The sequence below is a fragment of the Marmota monax genome, unplaced genomic scaffold (genome assembly GCF_021218885.2).
Source record: "Marmota monax isolate L192 unplaced genomic scaffold, Marmota_monax_Labrador192_F-V1.1 WCK01_AAM20220418_F8-fsc00135, whole genome shotgun sequence".
NCBI classification, from domain to species: domain Eukaryota; kingdom Metazoa; phylum Chordata; class Mammalia; order Rodentia; family Sciuridae; genus Marmota; species Marmota monax.
The window spans coordinates 1,152,126-1,176,257 of NW_026694339.1; the positions used below are offsets into that span (position 1 = coordinate 1,152,126).

A 24,132-nucleotide genomic window follows, 5' to 3' on the forward strand; every position below is an offset into this window, starting at 1 on the left:
AAATGACTACTGAGTTTACTGGTATTACTGGTTCTTAACTCCCTTTAAAAGGATTGTATAAGAATGCTACCTGACTTAGTATGAAATGCAGAGTAGTCTGTGTCACCAAACATTTTGTTTGAAAGATGACAAACTACACACCTAGAGCAGTATTTGAAACTCCTCGTTAGGAAGAAACGGGTGTTACATGAAGAATGTTTTGGACCTTGAACCGGTGTTCTTAAAAAGGACCATTAAAAATAATTTTTCTTAATCATCTTTAATACTTTCAATCATGTGGGCACACGAAGTAGAAAAACAAACATGACTTGGAAATGCTCTTTTTTTCTAAGGCAATTTTTCATTCAATGGTGAGAAAATAATCCAGATTGATTCCTTACTTTCAGTTCTGTGCCACAGGGGATGGTCCTACTCCAGGAATAACAGGGGCTTCAGAGGCCATAAACATGTTCCTCTCAATATTTCTTTAGCCAAAGACCATTATATCAAACTCATCCAGGTTGGGTTTCAGCCAGTTATTCTTCACCCAAACAAAAATGTCTGCCAGACATTCCAACAGCTGGGAGACAGTTCACAATGAGTCAACTTGAAAATGATTCATTGTGCTGAGTACTGAACAATGTTGGGGTGGGGGTGGGGTGTGGCTGGGTTGGTAGTAAAGGGTGAGAACAAGTGGGAGATGAAGAAAAACCATGTGGTTTCCCCATCAAGAAGAATCTTGGATAATAACCAGCAGGATCTTATCATTTTATTTTTAGTATAAATTCAACTGTGAAGAGTACTTCTGTTATGGACCCTCAGATGATCAAGCACTTATAAAGGCTACTGACAATATTTCTTAATCAAAAAGGTCAGATTTACTTTTATCTATAAAGAAAAGACTAAACCTTTGTGTCTAAATATCTGAATCTAAAATAGTAAAAAACAATTTTTTTTTAGAACTATGCTAGATTTCAGTGATATCAACTAGGGCCTTCTCAACTATATGAATAATAGAAATTATAAATATAAAGTATAATGGGATTGATATCCATCCTACTAGTATATAAGCAAGGTACTGTGTATTTAAATGGCTAACCTGACATTTGTTTCTTTCTTTCAATTATGCCTAAAATTAATAAACTACTAACAACTTGTAATATTTATCTGCTTTGTAAATCTTTTTAATAGAGTCTATGGGTGATAAAATATCAACTATACACTTTGAAGAAGAAAACAAATGAATTCCAGATATGAAAGGCATGTAAAAACTAGATGTCTCAGAAACTCATTCATGTTTTATTTATTATATTTCAGATTCATATCATAGTTATTTACTACAAACTAAATTCTATTTTAAAAGCTTTCATGTAGTTTTAGAACAAGATAAACTTTTAATCATGCTATTATCATAAAATAATTTACCCTTAACAGTAACTTTATTGCTTTCTGCATAGTTATTTTGCAATACAGTTTATACAATGTGGCCGGACAGATTAATTGTGAAAATTGTGCAGGAATCTGAAACACATTTATAGAATAAAAAGCAAAGGAAATTAAAAATTAAATAAATGTAACTATGACATTTAAGTTTATTTAAGTTTACTGACTCAGATAATCTTAATTTTTATGATAAATTCACTCAAACTTCTAGTTATTCATAGGAACCCAAAAGATATCTGGGTATGTACATGTACATTTTTTAAGTTAAAAAATATATTACAGATAACTTCTGTATGTCCAAGATTCATAAGGAATATGGTCTATTAATATAATCCTACCTTAAAACCATTCTTGTCAAAAGGTCTCAAATCATAATATAAACACTAAATGGGCCTCTAAATAAATAAAGAAAGGTAAATTTACATAAATGAATCTAAAATTAACAACTTAAGAAAATCCTTAAAATCATAATAATTATAATTCAGTTTAGCAGGAATACATTGTGGATAACATTTTGTCAAAATATAACCAGTAGTGTTAAGAAAGCTTTAGCATAATGATTGGAGCAGAGGCCTTGGAAACTGGAACTTCTATCTTTCCACCCTAACAGCTTCTAAGTGTTTTTATGTTATTAGTAAAGATGCAAAACCTCTCTGGTCTTAAGTATATAGTTGGAAATGAAGAAGTAAAGGCATTTGTTCAAACATAAATCTGAACATAATTTTTCAATAACTTTGAAGTTTATAGTTTCTAATAAAGAACATTTGAGTAAGGACATTCAGAATTCACTACTATGAACAAAATAATGGTTATAGTACATGTGTGGCAAAATGACATCACCCAAGTATATACAATGATATTGCCACCCTTCCTCCTTGCCCATCTGGATATGGGATGACTCAAAAATCCTTCTTATACTATACAAATATCCCTTTGCTCCTGGTGAAAGTTGTCAGCTCTGGATAGTAGCCAAGACATGACTAGGAGGGAAGCCAGAAGAGAAGAGAGCCAGTGTCCAGGAGTTTTAAGAGTTTGTTGGCAATCTCAAAGAGCATTGTAATAAGTTACATAAAAGGCCCTTAAACTTTTCTCTTGCAGTGTAATTCCTTAATTAATTAAATTTAAAATATGTCAAATGTTGTTGTAAATAATAGCAAATCAGATAGTCTGGTCTTTTACCATTTCTTTTAAAATTACGATTTCATTTTCAAAAATAACATTGAGATTTTGTTTTGATTATTTCCTGTTTGCTATTATGGAATGTTAACAGTTTTATTTAGGTTACCCTAAATCCATTAAATGTATTTTAAGTTAAGGAAGATTAATTTAATGTTTCCTTTCAATTCAAAAGTTTGTAAAACTAAACTAAAAATATTGTTAAGAGATAAAAATTCCACTACTATCATATAAAACTCACACCATTTTCTAAAAAAGTTGTTAGCATTATCAAGGAACAATGAGAATATTTCAACCCTGAATATTTCTTTATTTTCTTGGACTTAATAATCTTAACAATATAAAAGATATAATTTGTACCAATACAAATTACATTTCTGGGAAATATTTTAAAAAGAATATTAAAAAGCAATTAACCAATAATTGAATTATTAAGGGGCTTACGAGGAATAAATCAATCAACAAAGCATTTATGCTCTGCCTCAAATGAGAATAGATTCTTAGGTTTCCTAATTTATACTATTTAAGAAAGAGAACAAACACAATGTGAAAGAAGAGCTTCCATTTGAGTATGGCACAAACATCAGATGTGGATGAAAGTACTATTAAGTTATAGTTAGACAGTTAAAGAAACATTTAAGTTACTTTATGTTTGACCTCAGTACATGATATGAGGTGTACGTGTTGGAGATCCTCACAAGCAAGTATGGTACACTGAAGAGCTCACTTTATGACATTTCCTTGTCATGAAATCCAAAAAATAAACTTGGATCAAAAGACAAATCTAAAGTACTTAATGAGGTATTTGCTTTTCCATGCTTATTAAGTTCTCTATTCTACTGAAACCAAGAATAAAATAATAAAATCATACTGTGTTAACTTTTCAAAAACTTGCTTCATCTTTCCCACAGTTGTTGCCTTACTTCTGTGAATTAGATCTGTATTTTACTGGGTAAATAATTCTGTTCATGATTAATTTGAGCTTAATAAAGAATAAAATTTTATCAGATAAGATTATACTAATACATATTTGTAATAAAAATTAATGAGAGTATTAGATTAAAACTTTCCAAATTTAATACTGAAATTTATTCAAACTCAGTTAATTTTAGATTATGGATAAACTTTTGTAAATTAAATATTCTAAATCCAACTCTCTGGTGGTAATCTCACATAATGATATTCATTCACGGAAATCATAAAACAAACACTTTGGGTTTTTTTCCTGCTAAAGCTTAAAACATATCCATGAGGAGCTAAGGGCAAATATACTTAACTTCAAAGGTTAAGTTGCTGAATATGTTGTAATTTATTAGGCATAAGCAATGGAGCCACATCTTTTTGTGTTTTCTTTATATTTAAATACTTGGTAATTTAAATTTTGGTCTGAAAATATTGGTTCTTAACAACTGGGTTTTTTTTTTAAGAATACATGTCTTTATTTTTAGAAACATTAATATTGCATATTTCACAGAGTATCTATTTATATCAATTTGATTCTTTTTCAATAAATTATTCTATAAAACATTTTAAAACTTTACATATTCTGAAAACAGAAATGGGATGAGCAAAATAATATGATGAATAAGCTGAATAAAATAATGGCATAATATTCAAAATTTATTTTAGGTATTTTTACAAATTTACATAAGTTAGTTCACATTATAGAAACCATTCACAGAGAAATTTGCTTGTATTTTATCCTTAAAATATTTTATGAGTAATCTCTAAATCAGAAATTTTTATCTTAATACTTTATACTTAAAATTCATAAGATGAAATTCAGATGTCCAAAGCTCACACCCTGACTGGGAAAAAAGTGCTAATATCCAAATATCAAACAGGGCATCCAGCTGATGTTTCTGATATGGTGGCAGGTTAAAGATACTAAAGTTTAAAATCAGCTTAGAATAATCCCATATTGAGTATAAAATGATAGCCTGTCATCAGGAACAGGCAGACAGAGCCAGGTCCAGATGGGAGACTGGCTGGGAAAAAGGCTGAGGCAGGTGGGAAAATGATGGGAACCTGACAGAAGACAGGACTACTCCCTCTGCTGGCAATGTCCTCACCTGCTTGAATTTTTAACTAATGACTAGCTTTTCTTTAATTATTTAAGATATAACCAATAAATTATGTAAGGTGTCCCTCTTTCACTCTGCCGTTCTACACTTGCACATTTTCAAACTCATGGTATCATATTTTCATCACACTAATTTGTCAGATATATAAGGATCCAATGTTTCACCAGGAGGTCCAATTATTTATCTTGTAATTTAATTACATCATAAGCATAAGCAAATGTAGCATTGCTTTTATAATATAAAGCCTTTTAAAATTAAGCATACATTTGAATTATTCTTTGTTTTTATACACACATATATATACATATGCATGTACACATACATGTATATACTTTCTTGAAGAAAAAAATTCTTGGGTTATAGACTTCCTAATCTCTTTCTCAGGCTCCACATAATGCACCATAATGAAATAATATAGAAATGAACCATATAAATCAACTATACAGGGAACAAGGAAACAGCATGTCACAGCAAAACAGCATAGATGTACAGCGCCAAACCTATCTGATAATCTAATGATCTGAGTTTACAGATATTATGTACTAATATGTAAGGAATTAAGAACTAATGTTTACACAAAAAATCTGTTAAATTTTACAGAAAAATTATTCGATATTTGATTTTCAATGTAAGTTAATAGCTGCAGCAAAAACATTTAGTAAAAATCTGTTCTAAGATTTTGGCCTACAACCAGAAGCTCCCAGAACAGGAGGGATCAGCTTTTTCACCCACTGTTCTCATCTGAATCCTGGCTTAAAAGCTATTCCAGCTCCCAGCTTTCCAGAAGGCTCCATCCCAGGAATCCTTGCCTGCCATTTGGTTTGCTGATTTTAATCTCTCAGGACTTTCTTACAGTGGCTCCACTATGCTGAACTGGCACTTGCTTCTAGAAGTGAGTTATTATTAAACCTGTAGGTCAATTGTGGCACTAACAACTCTTTGGAAGCTTTCAGCCACAGTGTACAATTTGCTAGTCTAATTAAATATTAATTCTAAGTGTTACATTTTGTGGCTAAGAGCTTTTATTTTCCATCATCAGCCTGGAAAAGAAAGAGGTTACAAGGCTAATTTAATCTCTCCCCTTGTCCTCTCAACATTAAAGATTAACTACATAGGGTGCGAAAACATTATTAAAGAAGGTAGTACTCTTTATATAGTAATAATAATGTAATTAATAGCAAAGGGCTAAACATAACATTAGGACATAATATTTGACCCGATACTTAAACAGCTTCAAATTATAATTAGTTACAAGTACATTTTGTTTCAACATTAAGAAAAATATCCTTTTTCAAAGATAGCAAGCTTTCTTTAAGAGAAAGTATGAATCCAAGCATGTAAATACAAATAATTCTAAACTTGCATTTTCTCACAAATATTTTTCGGGTAGTTGTTAAGACCAAAGATAAAAGCCTTAGTAATTTTATTTGTAAAATAAATGCAAAATTAAGTAAAGTTTTTTTCCCTGTATACAAAAAGTGATGCAGAACACAGCTTATTATAAAAAAATGATGTAAAAATAATTTCTCCATTTTTCTTCTATCATGTTCACATTGGAACGGAATATGTAGGTCCCTCCCTACTTCTGCTCTCAGAACAATTGTGTCCATGCCTGGACACTGGGCATTATAAAGACCATGAAGTCCAGCAGCCAAAGATTCCATATGCCCAAACAGATGACTCAATCTCTGTGAGGAGACACTCCCTATTTATATTATTGATACATTTGAAAAGTTTGGCCCTAAAAAACCATGTAGCTAATAACCACTAGCATAATAGGAACTAAATATGAATCACAATATGAACTAAAACATAAGAAAGTTGTTTTAGGGAAAACCATTTAAAAACCAAAATTATTATTGTTTAATAATAAGATTTCTGAATATGCTTTGGTTAGATTAAGTGCAATAAAAAGTTTCTAAAAGGTATGTTTCCTTTTAAAGATGAACACGAATCTTACTGGAAATTTAATATATATTCTGATTTTATTTAATATGCATATTTACACTAAGACAAAATGATACATATAGTATATGTATAATGCATACAAGCCACAATTTGATATTAAAAATTAACCAGATGCCAGTATGTGCAGTCTGATACAGAAGAAAAGAATCTAGAGCTATAAGAATTTATAAATTCCAAGCTTATAATAGAAGGATTGAAACACAGTTCTACTATTTTCTATTTTAAAGAAAAAACAGATTGTTTAAAACTTATTAGACTATATAAAGATCCTGAAATTTAAAATGTGTTATAAAATTAAAGTTAGCTTAACGTGATTCAATTTTTAAAAATTATTTCTTTGCATATTTTAAATATGTCAATTTCCTACAATCAAATTCATGGTAGTTAAGAAGATCCAGAAACACTAAAGGCATATTCTTAGCTGAGAATATCTTGATCAGGGAAGAAATTAATGAAAAAAATCATACCTAGAATATCTGGCTTTATCCTTTAGTAACTAACAGCTTTGATTAACTGATTAAATCTATAATTTTCATTCTTAAATAATCTCCTTTTAAAGTATATTACAAATATAAAAATGTATTAAGATATGTCAGGAAGTGAGGTTATGCATTCCTATAATGATGCCCTCCATTAACAATTATATAAAAATTACTTTCCAAAATTTTGTAGTTTTTCATAGTATCTGTTGTTTACTCACCAAATAATTGTTTTTAGTTCTTGCACATTGGGAAAAAACCACAAGACTTTTGGAGTTCACATTTTATCATTCCATATTAGTGGTTACTTCTAAAGCCATCTACTGCTTGACTTTGAATTTAGCTGATAAAACCCTCAGAATGAACACAAAAGTTTATGGGTGTGAAAAGATCTGTTCTGAATTTCTTTACATGAGATCATACTGTATCATTTACTCCAGTGGATTCAAAGATCTAATATTTTAATATTATAGCAGATTATCTGGAAAAGCTATCAATTAAAATAACAATTTAACTTTATTCAAGATTCAAGAGATATATAACAAGACCCTTTCTTCTTGTTTTTTGTCTGAAAATAAATTCTCTTTGGTATAAACTAACTAATGCTGTAATAGTTTCCTTAAATCAACCAGTGGAGGAAAAAAATCTACAGATCAATTTATTGTACAACAGTGGCTATATGAGAAAAATCTGAACAAGGCTATTAATTGAGAGAGTTCCAATGACGCCAAGATAGGCTGTAGTCTTGTTTCAAATCTGAAATTGGTTCTAAATAAAAGAAAATTTAGTTTACCAACTAATATTCTCTAAGAAAATATGTTAAATGCTTGCAATACTTAGAATTATTCATAAATGAAACAATATTTCAGATTTTATCTTAATATCAAAAAAGTTTTCATTCCTTTGTTATTACAGTTAAGGAAAAGATTTTTAGATTCTCATTTATATTTAAAAATTCTTTACAAGTATAGCTAATGAAGGTTTGAATAAAAATTAGCAATAATAAAAAATAAATTTTCTTTTGAAAGGAAAGATGTGAGAATAGCCTTTCCTATTTTAATTACAAATATTAGTCTTTCAATATTTATTTCCTGATAGTTTCAGGAAATATTAATCAGTAAAAATAAAATCTTGTCACAGATTATGTTAAAAAAAACACATCAGGGAAAATTTATTTTCCTTTCTCCTTGCTGATAAAATAAGACACAAAACTAAGTTTTTATTTCCCCAAAGAATAAATGTCATTGGTCAACATTTTCTACAGCTCACAACTGTCAGGCAATTGAAAATAAAACCAATTTAAAAGGCACAAAATGTTTGCATAATTTGGAGGTGGATGACAAATTTCACTAGTAATAAGCCAGCTCTGATTTATAGATCAGAAAGAAACCAGTTTCAGATACTGCTAGATGTGAAAATCAGTGTCCTTTTGTACCTACTTTAAAGTTACCACTTTTCAAAACCAAACCAAACCAAACCAAACCTCACCTCATTTAAAAGTTTCAAACAAGGAAGACATTTCTAATAGTAAACAGGGAAAAAGGCAGTAGAATGTTCAATGTAGCTGAAATATAACAACCTTTAAAACAAAAATTTATACTTTAAGTATTTAAAAGTTGAAATAATATAATTAAACTACTATGTAGGAAGAGTTTGAAGAGAGGGTTTTGGTTATTTTTCTTAGATGCACCTTTCCTTTTTTAATTTTTTCAATCCACGACAACCTTCACTTGACAACAGAGTTTGAACAGTTGAGTTGTGAGAATGTGAGCAGCTGCTGTTATTATAACTAAAGGTCTGTCTATGGCTTGAGTCTGAGAGACCACATGTTCGGCTGTCCTCTCATCTTGCCATCCTCACCAATTAACTATTAACATGGAGGGCTGTACACATGCTCTTGGGGGCTCTTTAACAGGCTTCTTGGCGAGTGGCACAACTACACAGCAGGGATCTGGGAACTGAGTAATGCTGGAATATAGGGACGCCACCCGTAGTTTTGCTCCTTCTAATGACACTTTACTCCACAGTTCAGCATGTAACAAAGTCTGTTTTTAACTTAGCCATTTTCACATTCATTTTAGTACAATGTCTTTGGGCAGACACTAAAACTATATTCTAATAAGAGATTATATGAGAATAATGTTACTTCACAGGGAAAATTGTTCAAGACTATATAAACATGATTTAAGTCATTCATAGGATATTTGCCAAATAATTTTAGTGTTTTCTTAACAAATGTTTGGAGTTTATTTTTATACATGTGCTTCAAAGTATGCTTGTCATTTTACTCTGTGTTATTATGGAAAAAATCTTTAACTCAAAGGAAATAAAAAAAATTCAAGCTTAATTGTGAGGCCAAACAAAATATTTCAAATGCAAAGTTAAAAATCATGCTTTGTTAATTCTACTTGCAAGTCTTATTATGACAATAAGTTAAAATCAGTTTTGAGTCTACGTCATTATTTTCCCTATTTTAACTTTTCCCCCTCTTTGCAATTTCCCTAACTATGTGTTCCTTGCCTACAATGAAATTAAACATGGGAAGCATGCCAAAAGTACAATAAAGGGTAACTAATCATTACTGTACAAGTCTGACAGAATGCTAATAACTAAAATAAGAACACTGATTGGTTGGTTTAGCACTCTAAGAGATGAAGATACTTTATGTATTTTTAATCTAGTGTTACTTTATTTATAGATGCTTAATTATATGACAAAATTTCCAAGGATATCAAACTACATTTCTAATTCCTGCCAGAAACTATTTTACTATCAACATCCAAGTCCAAGCATCCAAATACCTACATATATTATTTTCCATCCTTTTACATTGCTAAAAAAGCCCCATGGGAATAGGAACTTTGTCATATTCAATACTACATTCCCATGGGTGCCTAGAATAGTGCTTGCTATCTTCATTGAATAAATGACTAAGCTAAATTACCTTTAGTCATTTCAATCACAATTGAAACTTCAATTTAGTCTCTAGAGATGGCAATGGTAATAGCGGAAAGGAAATTTACATATGATATTAAAAGAGTTTTGTTACAACCTGGCGATAATACATCTGGATGGATATCTAACTTTATCTATGCCTTGGGGTCTGTCTCAGGCCTAATCTATGAGAAGCTGCCAGTGTTTCTCATAAAAAGAATTAGGAAACTAAAGATTTCTATTTTTTTTTTTTTTTATATTGGGGATTGAACCCTTGGCCTTGTGAATGCTGATCACATGAGCTAGTCCCTTGGTTGCACTGACAGACTTTACATCTTATCATTGTAGACTGATCTCTGTTCAAATTCTCAGTTTTGGAGGTCTGTTTAAATAACATATAGTGAAGATAACATAAACTGAATGCCTACTATGTGCCAGCAGTGTCTCAGTTCCTGATATTGCTAATCTTTTGACTTTTATATTTTGCCTAAATTTTACAGAGGAAGAAGTTGAGGCTGAAAAAAAGTTAACATTTGACTAAGATCAAATAACTTATAAAAGCTCTCTGCCTCCAAAAGTACTGGCTCTTCCTATCAATGAATACTACTTTATACCTAGTATTTTTCTTAATTTTAGTACCTCTATTGAATAAGCAGCATAACATGCTAGTTAAAAGTTCAGTAACTAGGGGCAGGAAGAAAATGCTTAGGTCTAAATTCTGTCCTTTACTAGCTATGTGAGCCTGGGTAAAGATAATGAGAATACTAACTACCTGTAAGTTTGATATATCTTTGATTAGATTTCTAGTCATACTGTTTCCAGTTCTTAATCTTTTCTTAGACTGTTTTCCTTGCTAGTCTTTAAAAGTTATAAAGAGCTTTATCCCCTACTTATATGATGACTGGTTTTCTCCTAAATATTTAGATATAGAAACAAATACATGGTTAGAGACTCATATTTAAAGAGGAAGAAACTGAGTGATTGATCATGATACTAGAGATTGAATGCAGGTCTTCATGCATGCTAGGCAAGCACACTACCACTCATCTACATTACAGCCCATTTTTAAGTTTTTATTTTGAGACAGGATTTTACTATGCTTCCCAGACGACCTTGAGTTTGGGATCCTCCTGCCTCAGACTCTTGATTAGCTGGAATTATAGGTGTCTGCAACCACTACACCAGCTATCAAGTGATATTAGGGTCAGGAGACTACATGATAGCTTTGCAAAATTATGCAGGGAAAATAGAATGAAAAATGTGGAAATATTAGAAGGTTGTACAGGTTATTTTTGTTGTTGTTGTTATTTAAAGGCACTTTCTATTTTGGAGAACATGTCTTAATTCTTGGTCACCATGTATAATATTAAACTTATCACCAAAATCTAACCTTAGGTTATATTACTTCCATCTCAAAGTAGTCTCTTTATTGGAACATTGAAAAGCAAAAATTAAAAAAAATTGCTTCTAGCTACACAAGGATTTAAATATAGCTGTAAAATATCAAAATTGTTATCTTTTTTATGTTTAGACATTCAGTTTACCTTATCATGTAATCATTACTTGATCTGTGATGAAGATGGGCTGACTTGACATCACCTGATAGAATCACTGTTTCCCTTAAGCAATGGCAAAGAAATCATTGTCATAGACATTCTTAATTGGACAGGAACCTCTTTTCTCTAAGTAATAATTACCAAAGAAATAGCTTTTAAAAAGTGTTTCCTCTTCCTTTTCTCTCTCCCTCCCAGGAGTTTCTTTGTAATAAGTTTGAAAAGTTACATATATACATATATTCATTTCATAATCATTTATATATTCATTTCAGAATCATTTTTCTTTGCAATTGTGTAAAAGGAAACATATACTCATTTTTTGTCTTCTCTTGCCTGGAATGGAATAAATTTTCACCTTAATCTTTCACATAATCTAATTTGCCAAAGATTTTACAATGATAGTTTTCTTGTTAAAAATGCTGAATAATAGCAATGTAGAACAATAACTTTTCTTCCTAATGGAATGCTACATCATCAAAGGTAGTTAATAATTCAAGACAATAAAATGTAATGTGACAGAGGGGAGAGAAATTTAAGTTTTAGAATTAAGAAGATTTGAGTTTGAATATCATCTTTCCATGCATAACAGACATGTGATACTGGAGAATCAATTAACCTCAGTTTAATCTTCTTTGTAATTGACACCACAGCTATTTCTGAGGATTGTTGTGATGATTTGAGATGGTATGTGATTTATTTGTGAAGATGTTGGGGTGTGGAGTCAGGGAAAGACATTGGCAGCGTCACTTACCAACTAGGTAACCTTGGGAGAACAGAGGTTAAAAACTACCTATAGGGTACACAGAACATAGGTTTATGGTAAAAATTCAAGGACATAATGCTTGTGAAGTGCTTGGTCTGTATACTCATAGTAATAGCACAATTGGTAGTAGTAGGAATATAGCAGTATTTTCACCAGTATCTGATGAATCTGTTTTAGGTTTAATTTATTATCAAAATCGAGAAGCTTGTTATGTCTAACCAAATTATTAGTAAAGTATTAACTTCATAATACATAAAGTATTAACTTTATGTTCCTTTTTAACAAGGAACATAATGAAAGTATGGGTATAATGTCTAATAGAATTAGAAAAAGAAATTTCATACACACACATACGTTAGTTTTAAGATAATGTAGGTTCAGGATATTCTGTACAAAGTCCATAAAGGATAACACTGAATTAGTTATCCTCTCATGACTATTAGAAATAAATTCTACTGTCCAAGGAGTCAAAAGTAACTCTTTATGTCAAATTTTTCAGTTATAATATTAAAATGTTCTGTATGACTAAATGTTACATTATTATCAGAAAGTCATATGAAGAAAAGTATAAACATCTGACCCTGCCTTAACAAAACTACAGTGTAGTAGATATTTGGGATTATATAAAATTACATATTTGAGGCAAACAGAAGTTTAGTAAATAGTACTACTAATAAAAAAAGAATGAGTACATGTGAAGTACGTTAACAGAAAAGTAGAATTAACTAAGGAAACCAAAAAGTGTTTGAGAACATGAACAAAAATTATATAAAAAACTCAAACAGGAATACATTGATCCATTAGTATAAGATCAAACCATGAAACATTTAGAAGAAAACAAAAAAAGATCTTGTAGAAGACCAAGATTGGTAAGATTGAGCAAGTGAGAGAGAAACCATAACTATTTAAAAAACTGGTAAGTTAAACCTCATTAAGACTTTAAACTTTTATCACAGCCATTGCAAACTGTAGCTAAAATGTATCAGGAATTATACATCTTGATAATGAGGTGATTACTCAACTAAAAATGGACAAAAAACTTGACAAAAAAAGTTATTCAGGTGGCAAAAAAGCACACAACATTATTCCCAGTCAAGGAAATGGAAATTAAGACCACAACATCATACCATTTCTCCACTAGTTAGGGAGGATAATTTTAAAAGTCTTACCTGGATAAGATGTGTTGGCATTGTGATGATACAGGCTGACAGAGAGGTTCTTAGAAGACCTCGGAGAACATAGAGGAACTTGGTAAGGCTGTGACTGTTGTTACAGTTTTCTGTACAGCAAACGTCATCTCCCCATAAAGGTGAACCAAGATTCTGAATTCCTATTCTTAAAATGTTTTTCTGTTTTTTCTAAAATAAATGGGAGGGAAGTAAACACATAAAGTTTTGTTAATTGATAGGATACTTCTTTTATTAGCCAGTTCTTATTTTTATTTATAACACCAGGAACACAATGTCAACAAATATGTTAAAAATTCAAGCTGTATTAGTAATAAGGTAATATAAAGGAAATCTTTTAGATTACAAGAGTATATATACAAAAAGAAAAACAGAACTAAACCAGGCATGATTGCGTAACTGTAGTTCTAGCTACTCAGGAGGGTGAGACAAGGGGAATGTTTGTATCCAGAAGTTTAAGGACAGCCTGGCAACATAGAAAAACTCTGTCTCTAAATAAGTAAACAAACAAACAAACAAACAATAGAACCGATTTTAACCATTTTTGGAAAATTTAAAGAGTATGACATACTTAAGCTTTCAATTGTGTCTAAATTTTATCAGTGATTATGCTAAGAATTATGTGGGAGGCAGTTAATACGTAAGGGATCACAGGAAACAAAGAGAAAAATCTAAAATTGAATGCTTGCAAACTTGTCCTTAGTATTTAGAAAATTTGAAAATTCTATAAATATTTCAATAAATTATAAATTGCTCAATATTTCTCATTTAACTTTATCTACTGCCTGATCTTTTTTGAAAAATGTTTAAGATGTTAAGATGTGAAACACTTTGGTTTTATATTTTACACTTGTCTCTAGGTTTTCCTCCTGAGACTGTTTGTATAATAGTAAAAATTCAACATTTTCATAAAATTTTAAAGTTGAACTTTTAGAATTTGAGCCTACTGACATTAATGTCATAATAATAGTGATTGATATTTCTTGGGGAAAGAATATTTAAAAATCATTAAAGAAAACCCAGGATGATTGTCAGTAAGTGTTTGCCAATAAATGTGTTTAATAATAAATTTTACTGTTTGTGTTATTTTAACTGAACAAATGTTTTGTAAATGCTTTCCCTAGAAATCTAACAAAATTTCTGGGCAAAAGAAAGACGTGTTAACAAAACTTGGCACACGAAAATATTTGGAAAATCATTATTATAATTCGAATGGGAAAAATAATATGTTCTTTCTTAAATCCATGATTTGGAATATGTGCCACTTTAAATATAATTTATGATGAAACAGGATCCTAAAATTTATTACAAGTTGTTGTTATAAAAACAACTAATAAGATTTTTAACCAATTAGTTATTGTCCAACATAGCTTATCTATTTCTCTGATATTATAGATGAAAATTGAATTTGTGAGCTCTTTTTTCAAGTAGAATTTATTGACAAAGAAAAGTAAGGAAAATGAATGAAACACTGAAATGTTACGAGGAAAATCCAAGGGAACAATAGGTGAAATGAATAACACTGGGACTGTTTGATCTGGACTATGAAACAAAGTAGATTCCAGTCAACACATACAGTTCTCTCTCAGTATCCATGGGTGATTGGTTCTAGGGCCCCCTGTGGATACCCAAATCTGTGGATGCTCAAATCCTATATATAAAATGATGCAGTATTTGCTTAACTTACGTACACACATCCTCTTGAATACTTGAAATTATCTCCAGGTTAATTATAATATCTAATACAATGCAAAGATTAAGAAACTAAAACTGGCAATACTTTAACCTATGGTCACTATTACCTACTACTGTTGTCTCAAAATGCACTGGTTATGCTGTATTATTTGGGACTAAGGAAAAAAAAGTCTATGCATGTTCAGTATTGATGATTTCTTTTTTTCATATAATTTTAATCTACAGTAGATTGCATCTGAAGATATGTAACACAGGGTCAACTGTATAGTGTTTTAAAATTTAGTTTTCTCATATTTAAAATTCATAGAATAGACTAAAACATTGTCCTATGATGCCATAAAATTCTTCAAATATATGAAAGGATGCAGTGGCCTGGATAGATTATGAGATTTCAGAAAAAGGAGTTTCCTAAGAGCTTTAGGAAAAAAACTTCATGACACCAAGGACCTGAACTAAATTGATGCGATCAAAGCAGTTAGCCTAATTTTCTTTTCTGGATTGTGTTAAAGTTATGACAGATAACCATCTAAGACACCCTATGTTATAATCTCAATGGTCCATAAAAATTGTTTTTTTTAAATTTCTGTACTACTTAAATAAAGTGAAAAAATACACAAGGCATATGTTAGAAATATAAATGTACATCTGTGAAATATAATGGGACATTACTTGTCTCATTTTCTTATTACTTAGAATGTCAAAATTAAGTTAAATAGCAAAAATTAAGGCTGATTTTGTTATCTCTAAGCTTATCTAATGATAACAAGCTTAAGTTAGACTCCTAACAGGAAGAGCCATCTAGAAAAAGGGAATAAGAATCTTACCCCCACCCCACCAAATCCAGATGTTAGAGGGAAACATGAAGTAAAGGGGAGCAGCATCATATTGTTTTCCTGACAGTGTTTAATAAACTAAAACTGGCGATACTTTAACCTATGGTCACCATTACCTATTATTGTTGTCTCAAAAAGCACTTGTTATAAATTTGTAACAAAAAACACTGTTAGATATGGAATCAGGAGCTACAGAAGACTTTGACAGACATACTGACATACGCATACAGAAGGAATGAAATTCTAAGCCAAAGAATGAATGAGTGATAAGATATTTAAGTCAGTAGGTATACAGCACATCAGAACACAATTGAGCATAATATTTTAATATAAGGAATACAGTTTTATTTTTAAAAGTATGATGGTAATTGCAAAAACAAAGGCCAAATACAAATCCCCTGTGTCATTTGGAATATCTCCTTTGTTGTGCCATATAATAATGGGTAACTGTGTGGTATGGTTAGATTTAATATCAAGAAACTTTTGCTGATCACTAAATTTATTCGTAAGGAAATATCTAACATATTTAATGTAATATTATAAGAAAAATCAATGTTCAAATTTCATTTTCATTATATTTCTTAGATACTTGAAAAATCACAACTTAAATAAAATTATAACAGCAATTTGTGTTTTCACTCCAAACATCTTTAGCAATTTGCTGTACTACTTATCTTACCAAGGTTAATTGTGAGGTAGCTTATAATAATTCCATCTCTAGAGTGTATTTCTCTCTGTTGTCTCCAACTATCTCAGTTTATTTGAAAATGTACTGATAGAGAAAATAAGACTTAAATTTCCTTCTAAAAAAGTCAGAACATGATTTTGGCTCAGAAATAATATTTTTTTTTGAAGTATTGCTTGATAGATAAATAATGTCTTTTGAATTCATCTAAAGTTTGTTTAACAGATGAATAAACTAGGTAACTCAAAAAACAGTGTAATCTATAATAATATGGAAATTTATTAACTACATTTTAGTTCTAATAAAATTGTAAGTGAATTTTGATAACAAATATTGGTATATGTTAATTTAAAATTTTAAGCATTACTGGTATTCATCACAGAAATGTCCAACTTAAACCTATTCAATCTTGGGCTGGGGTTGTGGCTCAGATGTAGAGTGCTTGCTTAGCATGGGTGAGGCACTGGTTCAATCCTCAGCACCACATAAAAATAAAATAAAGATATTGTGTCCACCTACAACTAAAAAATGTATACTTAAAAAAAAACCTGTTCAATCTTTATGAAAGTTAATAGAACTATGGTTCAGAGAACCACACGAGTTCCAGTTTATTGTTTATTAATTTCATAAAAAATTTATTGTTTTTTGAAAATGGCATTTTTTTAATACCCAAATATATAATTAAGAAAACAAAAATTTCATTCCATTTCCAAGACAAGCTTGTTCGTTAAGGAGTCTTAGGAAGTATCTCTATATGTATGTACGCATGTACATAATTCCTTTTGCAATTTATTGATTTTACTTTTATATATTCCAGAAAATTTCTTGCTCTCTGATGTATCATCATCCTGTAAGAGCAGCAGCTCTGCACACTGTACCATAGGAACTGTTATGACATGCCTGTTTCCATAGTTACCACAGCAAGTGGGGAGAGGTGTCTGTCAGGGACCAATTTACCTCTCCAGACGAGCACTGGCACCAAAGGGAAGACATGGTACTCATAAATCTTAGCAAGAACCAAAAATGGAGCAACAAGGATCAAAATAAAATTGTATTAAATACTAAAGATATCACAAAAACTGACACGTGAGAAAGCACCTACAAATAAATATCTGTACTTCCCCAAATATACATAACTGTTTTTAGCCTACTATTATATCAGCAATCAAAACAAAATTTAAAAATATTATTATTTTTGGCCATAGATAAATTGTTAAATACAGCCATAAAGTTTTACAAGACATTGTAAAATCTATAAATTAGTAGCCAATGTAGCTGAGCATGCCAAAATAAGATTTTTAGCTTTTCTGTTTTCTTCAATAAAAACAATGGTGCTTTGGAAATACTTTTGCTAAAATAATGTAAATGTAATACAAATCTTTTAGTTGCATATGCAATTAAAATCACTGAGAAGAAATTTTGAAAGGCATGATATCTTGAAATAAAAATTTCCTCATTCTGTTTAACTAACCAGAACATCTTTATTAGTGGAAATTTGGAGAATATTTTTAAAATTAGAGCTACAAAGAATAGTTAAGCTATAAAATATTTTAATACAGCAGTAAAAATGTATCTTTTATTCAATGAGACAACTCAAAGTGCAATATAAGAAGAAATAAATTCTTGAGATAATTCTTACATATAGGGTAATTCAAAATTAAGGCCTGAATGACAGAAACATGACAAATTTAGATAGAAAAGTACAGATCCTGTAGATTTTAAAGTAATTTTAAAATGTAGCTAATTATTAACCCCAGAAGCTATAAACAGATATTTGAAAATAATTAGTGTTGACAATGTGTGTGTATATCTTATTTGCATCCACTGAGAATTTAGCTAAAACTCTAAATACACATTAACAGACAAACTAAGGCTGTCTGTCTCTGCTTATTTACATTCTTTGTGCTTGAAAACAGATTGTTTGCTGTTGTTTCTTTTCTAAGACCTTCTAGGTGCAAACCTGAAGATTTTGAAAACAACATTAGATACATGAATACAAAAGGTTTTGAAAGTATTCAATACCTGGGGATTGGATCCATCAAATCCTTCCTCATAAATGGTGTTCTGGATGAACTGAAGCAGCTTTGTGTAGCCATGAATCAAAGAACTGTTGGTAAGAAGCAGGTCAAATACATAAATGGGCTTTTTAATAGGAACTAAAAAAATCAACACTAAAACATTCAGTAAATAATTAAAATATTTATATTCATTAGATAACTTAAAAAGAAATAAAATGTGTCAAATTAGTATTAAATAATCCTAAAATATAAATCAATACATAATATTAAGTTGCTCAGTGTTTTTGACATCATGGGAAGATAAAAATCTGTGGAGACTGAGATGACTTAATTATGTCAGGCTTAGTTACCTCCAAGAAAATTAATGATTTAATGAAGCAACCTAAAAGATGAAGCCACTATAGCTTTTCAGGAGTAATCATACATAATTAACACATAGATAATGAACTGCTATGCCAAGTACACCTGAATCAATGTTCTGATCACCTGAGCTCATCTTCCCATCAAAGTTTTAATTTTCTTAGAATAAACTGCTGAAATAATAGTAATTTAAAAACTTGATATTTTAAAACCACATTAAGACGAGTATAATTTCTTCTAAATTTATTGTTTATCCACTTTCTTTGTTAAAAGAAGACAAAATTGTGTAAATTTAAGAACATAAATTATTTCCCCCATGAAAATTGCATTAATATTACCATTTAAAAATATTTTACAAATACTATAAAATATCTCAAAGAAAATTTAGTACGAATGAACAAAATCTGCTTCACACTAACTGAAGGTAAGGCTCTGTCTAATGGACAACCTATGTGTTCTGGCTAAACATCAAATGTCATGACAATGAGAATGTGCTTGGAACATAGCTATTCATAGACTCTGGTATGTATAGTACTATAAAAACTGTGCATGACCTTAAAAACACAAAATTGTTTGCTTTACTGAAATCCTATATATATCAATCACATAAGCAGAAAAAAATGCCCTAAAGAAAGAATGAAATATAATTTGAAGTATGCATTCAACAGTAAAGAATATTAAAAGTTAGGATATATTCCAGACTGCTTAGTGTGAAAAATCAGTGGTGGGTGGCTCAACAGAAATATATGTACATCTCTGTAAATAAGTTATTGATCAGCCACAGCTAACTTAAAGGTATCTTAAGAAACAAAAAAGAAAACCAAGTGAACAGAATTCTCTTCTGTGTAAAACAAATATGGCTTCAGATAATGAGGGATTTGATATTACAGTTATTTCTCCATTTTCAGTGAAAATACAGTAGAATACACGAACATATTTTTTGACTTTCATGAGTGAGGAAATATTTTTATAAATAATATTCTGCAAGGGCAATTTTTTGACTAGTTCATATCTTAACACACATTTGTTTTGGCTAGTTCAAGTTTTAGAACACAAATGCTACTGCTTGAATCCGATATATTCAATTGCTATCTGGGTCAATTAACTTTGCACAGAGGGTAAAATCTGCCCAAAGTCCCAGATTGTGAAATGAATTGCAGCCAACCACTTGATGAATGTCACTGTGGGTTAAAGGAGGCGCATAAACCCAATGTCTCCTGATCCACCAATAATACATCCGTCCAATGATAATGATGATAATATGAGATCCTATAATATTTGTCTTTCTGTGCTTGGCTTATTTCACTTAGTATAAGGTCCTCCAGTTTCATTCAGTTTGTCGCAAATAATAGAATTTCCTTCTTTTCAAAGGTTAAATAGTATTCCATTATGTGTTTTGTATGTATATTCATACCACATTTTCTTCCTTCATCTCTTGATGAACACTTAGGTTGATTTCATATCGTGGCTATTGTGAATAATGCAGCAGTGAACATGGGAGTACATGTATCCCCCTCAACCTACTAATTTAATTTCCTTTAGATAGAAACCCAGAAGTGGGATTGTTAGATACATAGTTCTATTCTTAAATTTTGAGGAACCTCATACTGGTTTCTGTAGCAGATATATTAATTTATCTTCCCTCCAATGGCTTACAAGAATTCCCTTTTCTTCATATTCTAGCCAATATCTATCATCTATCTTTTTGAAAATAGCCATTTTAACAGGTGTAAAGTGATATCTCATTGTGATTTTAATTTGCATTTTCTTCATGATTAATGATGTGCATCATTTTTTCATGAACTTACTGTCCATTTGTATGTCTTCTTTTGAGAAATGTCTATTTTATTCATTTGCTCATTTATTGAGTTGTTTGAGTTCCTAATATATTTTGGGTTTTAACCTCTTATCAGACATATTTTCTCCCATCCATAAGACTATATCTTCACTCTGCTGATTGTTTCATTTACTGTGGAAAATAGGGAGGTTCTTTCACGTGAGAACAAAAATGAAGACATAAAGATAATACATCTTAATTGCTTTCCTTATTTAGCATTGACACAAAACAATCAAATTGTCAACAATTCTTTGAAGTTATAAATAATAAATTTCTGCAACTAATTAGAGTTTAAGGAAAATAAATACTTTGATAAAATAAAAGAGAAGTTATACTCCATGTATGTATACTATGTCAAAATACACTCTATTGTCATGTAAATTTAAAAAGAACAAATTAAAAAAAAGAATTTTGGGGACCTTTTCTTCAGAAAATCTGATTTCAAAGTATTAAATAAACTGAGAATTCTTTAACAAAAAAGGGAAAAGTCAATACATTTAGGTATATTAATTGGGAATATTAATTTTTAATTTTTAGATACATAGTATTTAATCATTTAAAACTAAAATCATTTACATGATTTGGTATGAAAATACTAAGTACTCTTAATCACCACCTATTCTTGCATTTATACTTACAATAATATTTTTTTAAGAAAATAAATATCTTCTATTTTCATCTAATATTTTGGCTTTCTTATTAAAATTATTTAATTTTAAAACATCTGTGTGTGTGTGTTAATTAGTCTAGCAAAAGAAATTGGCAAGAGGGAAACTTGTTTACAAATATGACACTAGCTGATTTTTAATGTTTCCAAATATTTAACAAAGTTTAGGTTAATCTAAGTTTTTCAAACCTGCTGTAAGGCAGTACATTTTTAATTGTGTATACTATATTACCTGATTTCAAGTAATTTTAACTTTTATGTTATAATTTGAGATTGTACAATCTATCTTTAAAATTATCACACTACAAAGAATATAAAAATAATAACTAGAAGTCTAATTTTTACCTTTAAAATATCAGGCAGTTGAAATTATCTTTAGTTAAAAAAGGTTTTAACAACTTGCGTAAGAGGTGTCAAGGTTTTGTCTGTGAAAATATAAATTATAAAAATTATATATATGAAATTAAAATAACTAGTTGATAAGTATATAAAGGGACCTTTGGGTTATTTTTTAAAACAAGACTAATTGATTTTAGTTAAATCAACTGATAATGTTTGGTACACAGTAAATACTCAAAAAACTTTGGCATCTCAGAGTCACAGGTAATGAATATAATAACCTTGTGAGTTAAGTATTACCCTTATCCCATTTTATAATTGAAAAAATTAAGATTCATTAGGGATCTGTCCAAGACTATACAACAATTAAGTGATAGAAGTGTCACTTAAAATTAAATTTTTCTAAAACTTCAATTTATCTGCTCTTTTGACTACACTGAGATAAAACCTAAGAATGAGATTTAAATTCAGTGAAGTCTATGGGTTCAAATATACTAATGGGGCTTATAGGAGGTCTGAACCTCGCTTCATTCAACATGCCAAATGAAGCATTTGGTGTATAACTTTAGGAAGAAATTTCTCTTTTATTTGTATCTTTGAAGCTTTTACAAATGGACCTTAGTTGTATTAATTTGGAACAAAATGTGTAAAAAACCCCACGGTGTTGAACACTGCAGATTTATAAATACATAACCAGCTACAAGTATTGCATGATAGAAATTAAGCTGAAGATCTGGGTTACTGAGAGACCCAACATGGCGGCCGGCAAGGAGGCAGCACTTTCAATACCTCCACAGTAACGGGATCAGAGAGACCCATTAATACACCTACATGCTACCTGCTGAGAAACTTCTAGCAAAATTCCGCTGAAAGGAGACCTGCCAGGAATTAGTAAGTTTATTGGAAGTGTCAGTTTGTCTCGGCCACGAGGCACAGGGGCCCAGTCCCGCTGGCTGCCGCCAAAGGCCACTGCTAGCCCTGCGGCGAACGTTCAAACAGCCGCTGCCTGCCCGGGCCCCTGCCGGCCCGGCTCTGTAAACTGCCCCCAGCGGTTCGGCGCTGCAAACGACCCCCCCTCCCCCCCCCTCTGGTGAACAGCTCCCACCCCCCCCTCTACGAGCAGCCCCACCCGCCCCGCACTGCGAACAGCCCCGCCCGCACGGCGAACAGGGCCCTGCCCGCCCGGCTCAGGAGGCAACGTGAAGGGACTCTAACCAAGCCTTTATGAAATAGCGAACTGGGAGCTAAAACCAGAGATTGAGTCAGACCAGAGACAAGCCAGTCCCACCCCTCCCTTCCGATACTCCGGCAAGGAGCCAGGGGCCCCCCATAGCAGAGAGGGGAAGTCACCAGAGTTCGGCCAACGAGATTCCTTCCCAGCGGAATCTACTTTAGAAGGAGTGACTGAAATTGTCCTTGGAAAAGGATGTGGGGGAGAAGAAAGAGAGATAAGGATCACTAGGCAATGCTGAGCTGACGTGGATCTGGGGCGAACAGTTTGGGCCCCTCAGAACACACACACAGAGCCCGGATCGGCTGCATTCAAGTTCGCCTGCTTCTCGTGACTCAGCACTAACGATCCCGCTGAAATAACTGGTCGGCCCGTCTGAACATACAGAGGTAAAAGCCAACCGAGCCTTCATAGGCAGTGGCCACAGGACTGAAACGGGGCTTGGGAAAGTCAGTCAGGACTCACCCGTTGCATTGGTCACCCGGCAAAGGGAACGAACGGTCACCATTTGCACGGGATACCACCTTGGCAGAGAACTGACGTCATGGGCTGAGGAGATAACTTCATTGAAACCAGCGCGACAGGTGTGTAATCCCCTAGCCATCTCTCTCCACACAGCGGGGAAACCTTAAGAGCCCCTCCCAGCTCTCCCGTAAGGGCCCCTCCTAGCTCTCCTGTGAGCTCCATAGCCAGACCAAGGGAATTAGGAGTGGCGCAGGACTCGAGGCGCGGAACTCCCGGCTACAGCTCCCACCAGTGCTAACAACTGAGGTCTCTTGCACCAGCTACCGGGGGTGTGGCTACTGGAGGGCAAGCAAATTCGCTGGGGGTTCTCAGCCCCAAGCTCTACAAACTTAGGGTCTGAGGGAGGCAAACAGGGAGAGTGTGCCCAGGCGTT

At 31.8% G+C, this 24,132-nt stretch overlaps 1 protein-coding gene across 3 annotated transcripts in view; it reads right to left on the reverse strand.

Annotated features, from left to right (window-relative positions):
- The window catches only part of Elp4 (elongator acetyltransferase complex subunit 4), a 257,694-nt gene that overhangs the window by 136,000 nt on the left and 97,562 nt on the right, over window positions 1-24,132 (reverse strand). For all 3 annotated transcript variants that reach the window (XM_046467546.2, XM_058586495.1, XM_058586494.1), the window contains exons 6-7: window positions 18,805-18,889; window positions 13,552-13,740 (exon numbers count right to left, since the gene is read on the reverse strand). In XM_046467546.2, the coding sequence (XP_046323502.1) occupies window positions 13,552-13,740; window positions 18,805-18,889 (274 nt within the window). The remainder of the gene's footprint in view (window positions 1-13,551; window positions 13,741-18,804; window positions 18,890-24,132) is intronic.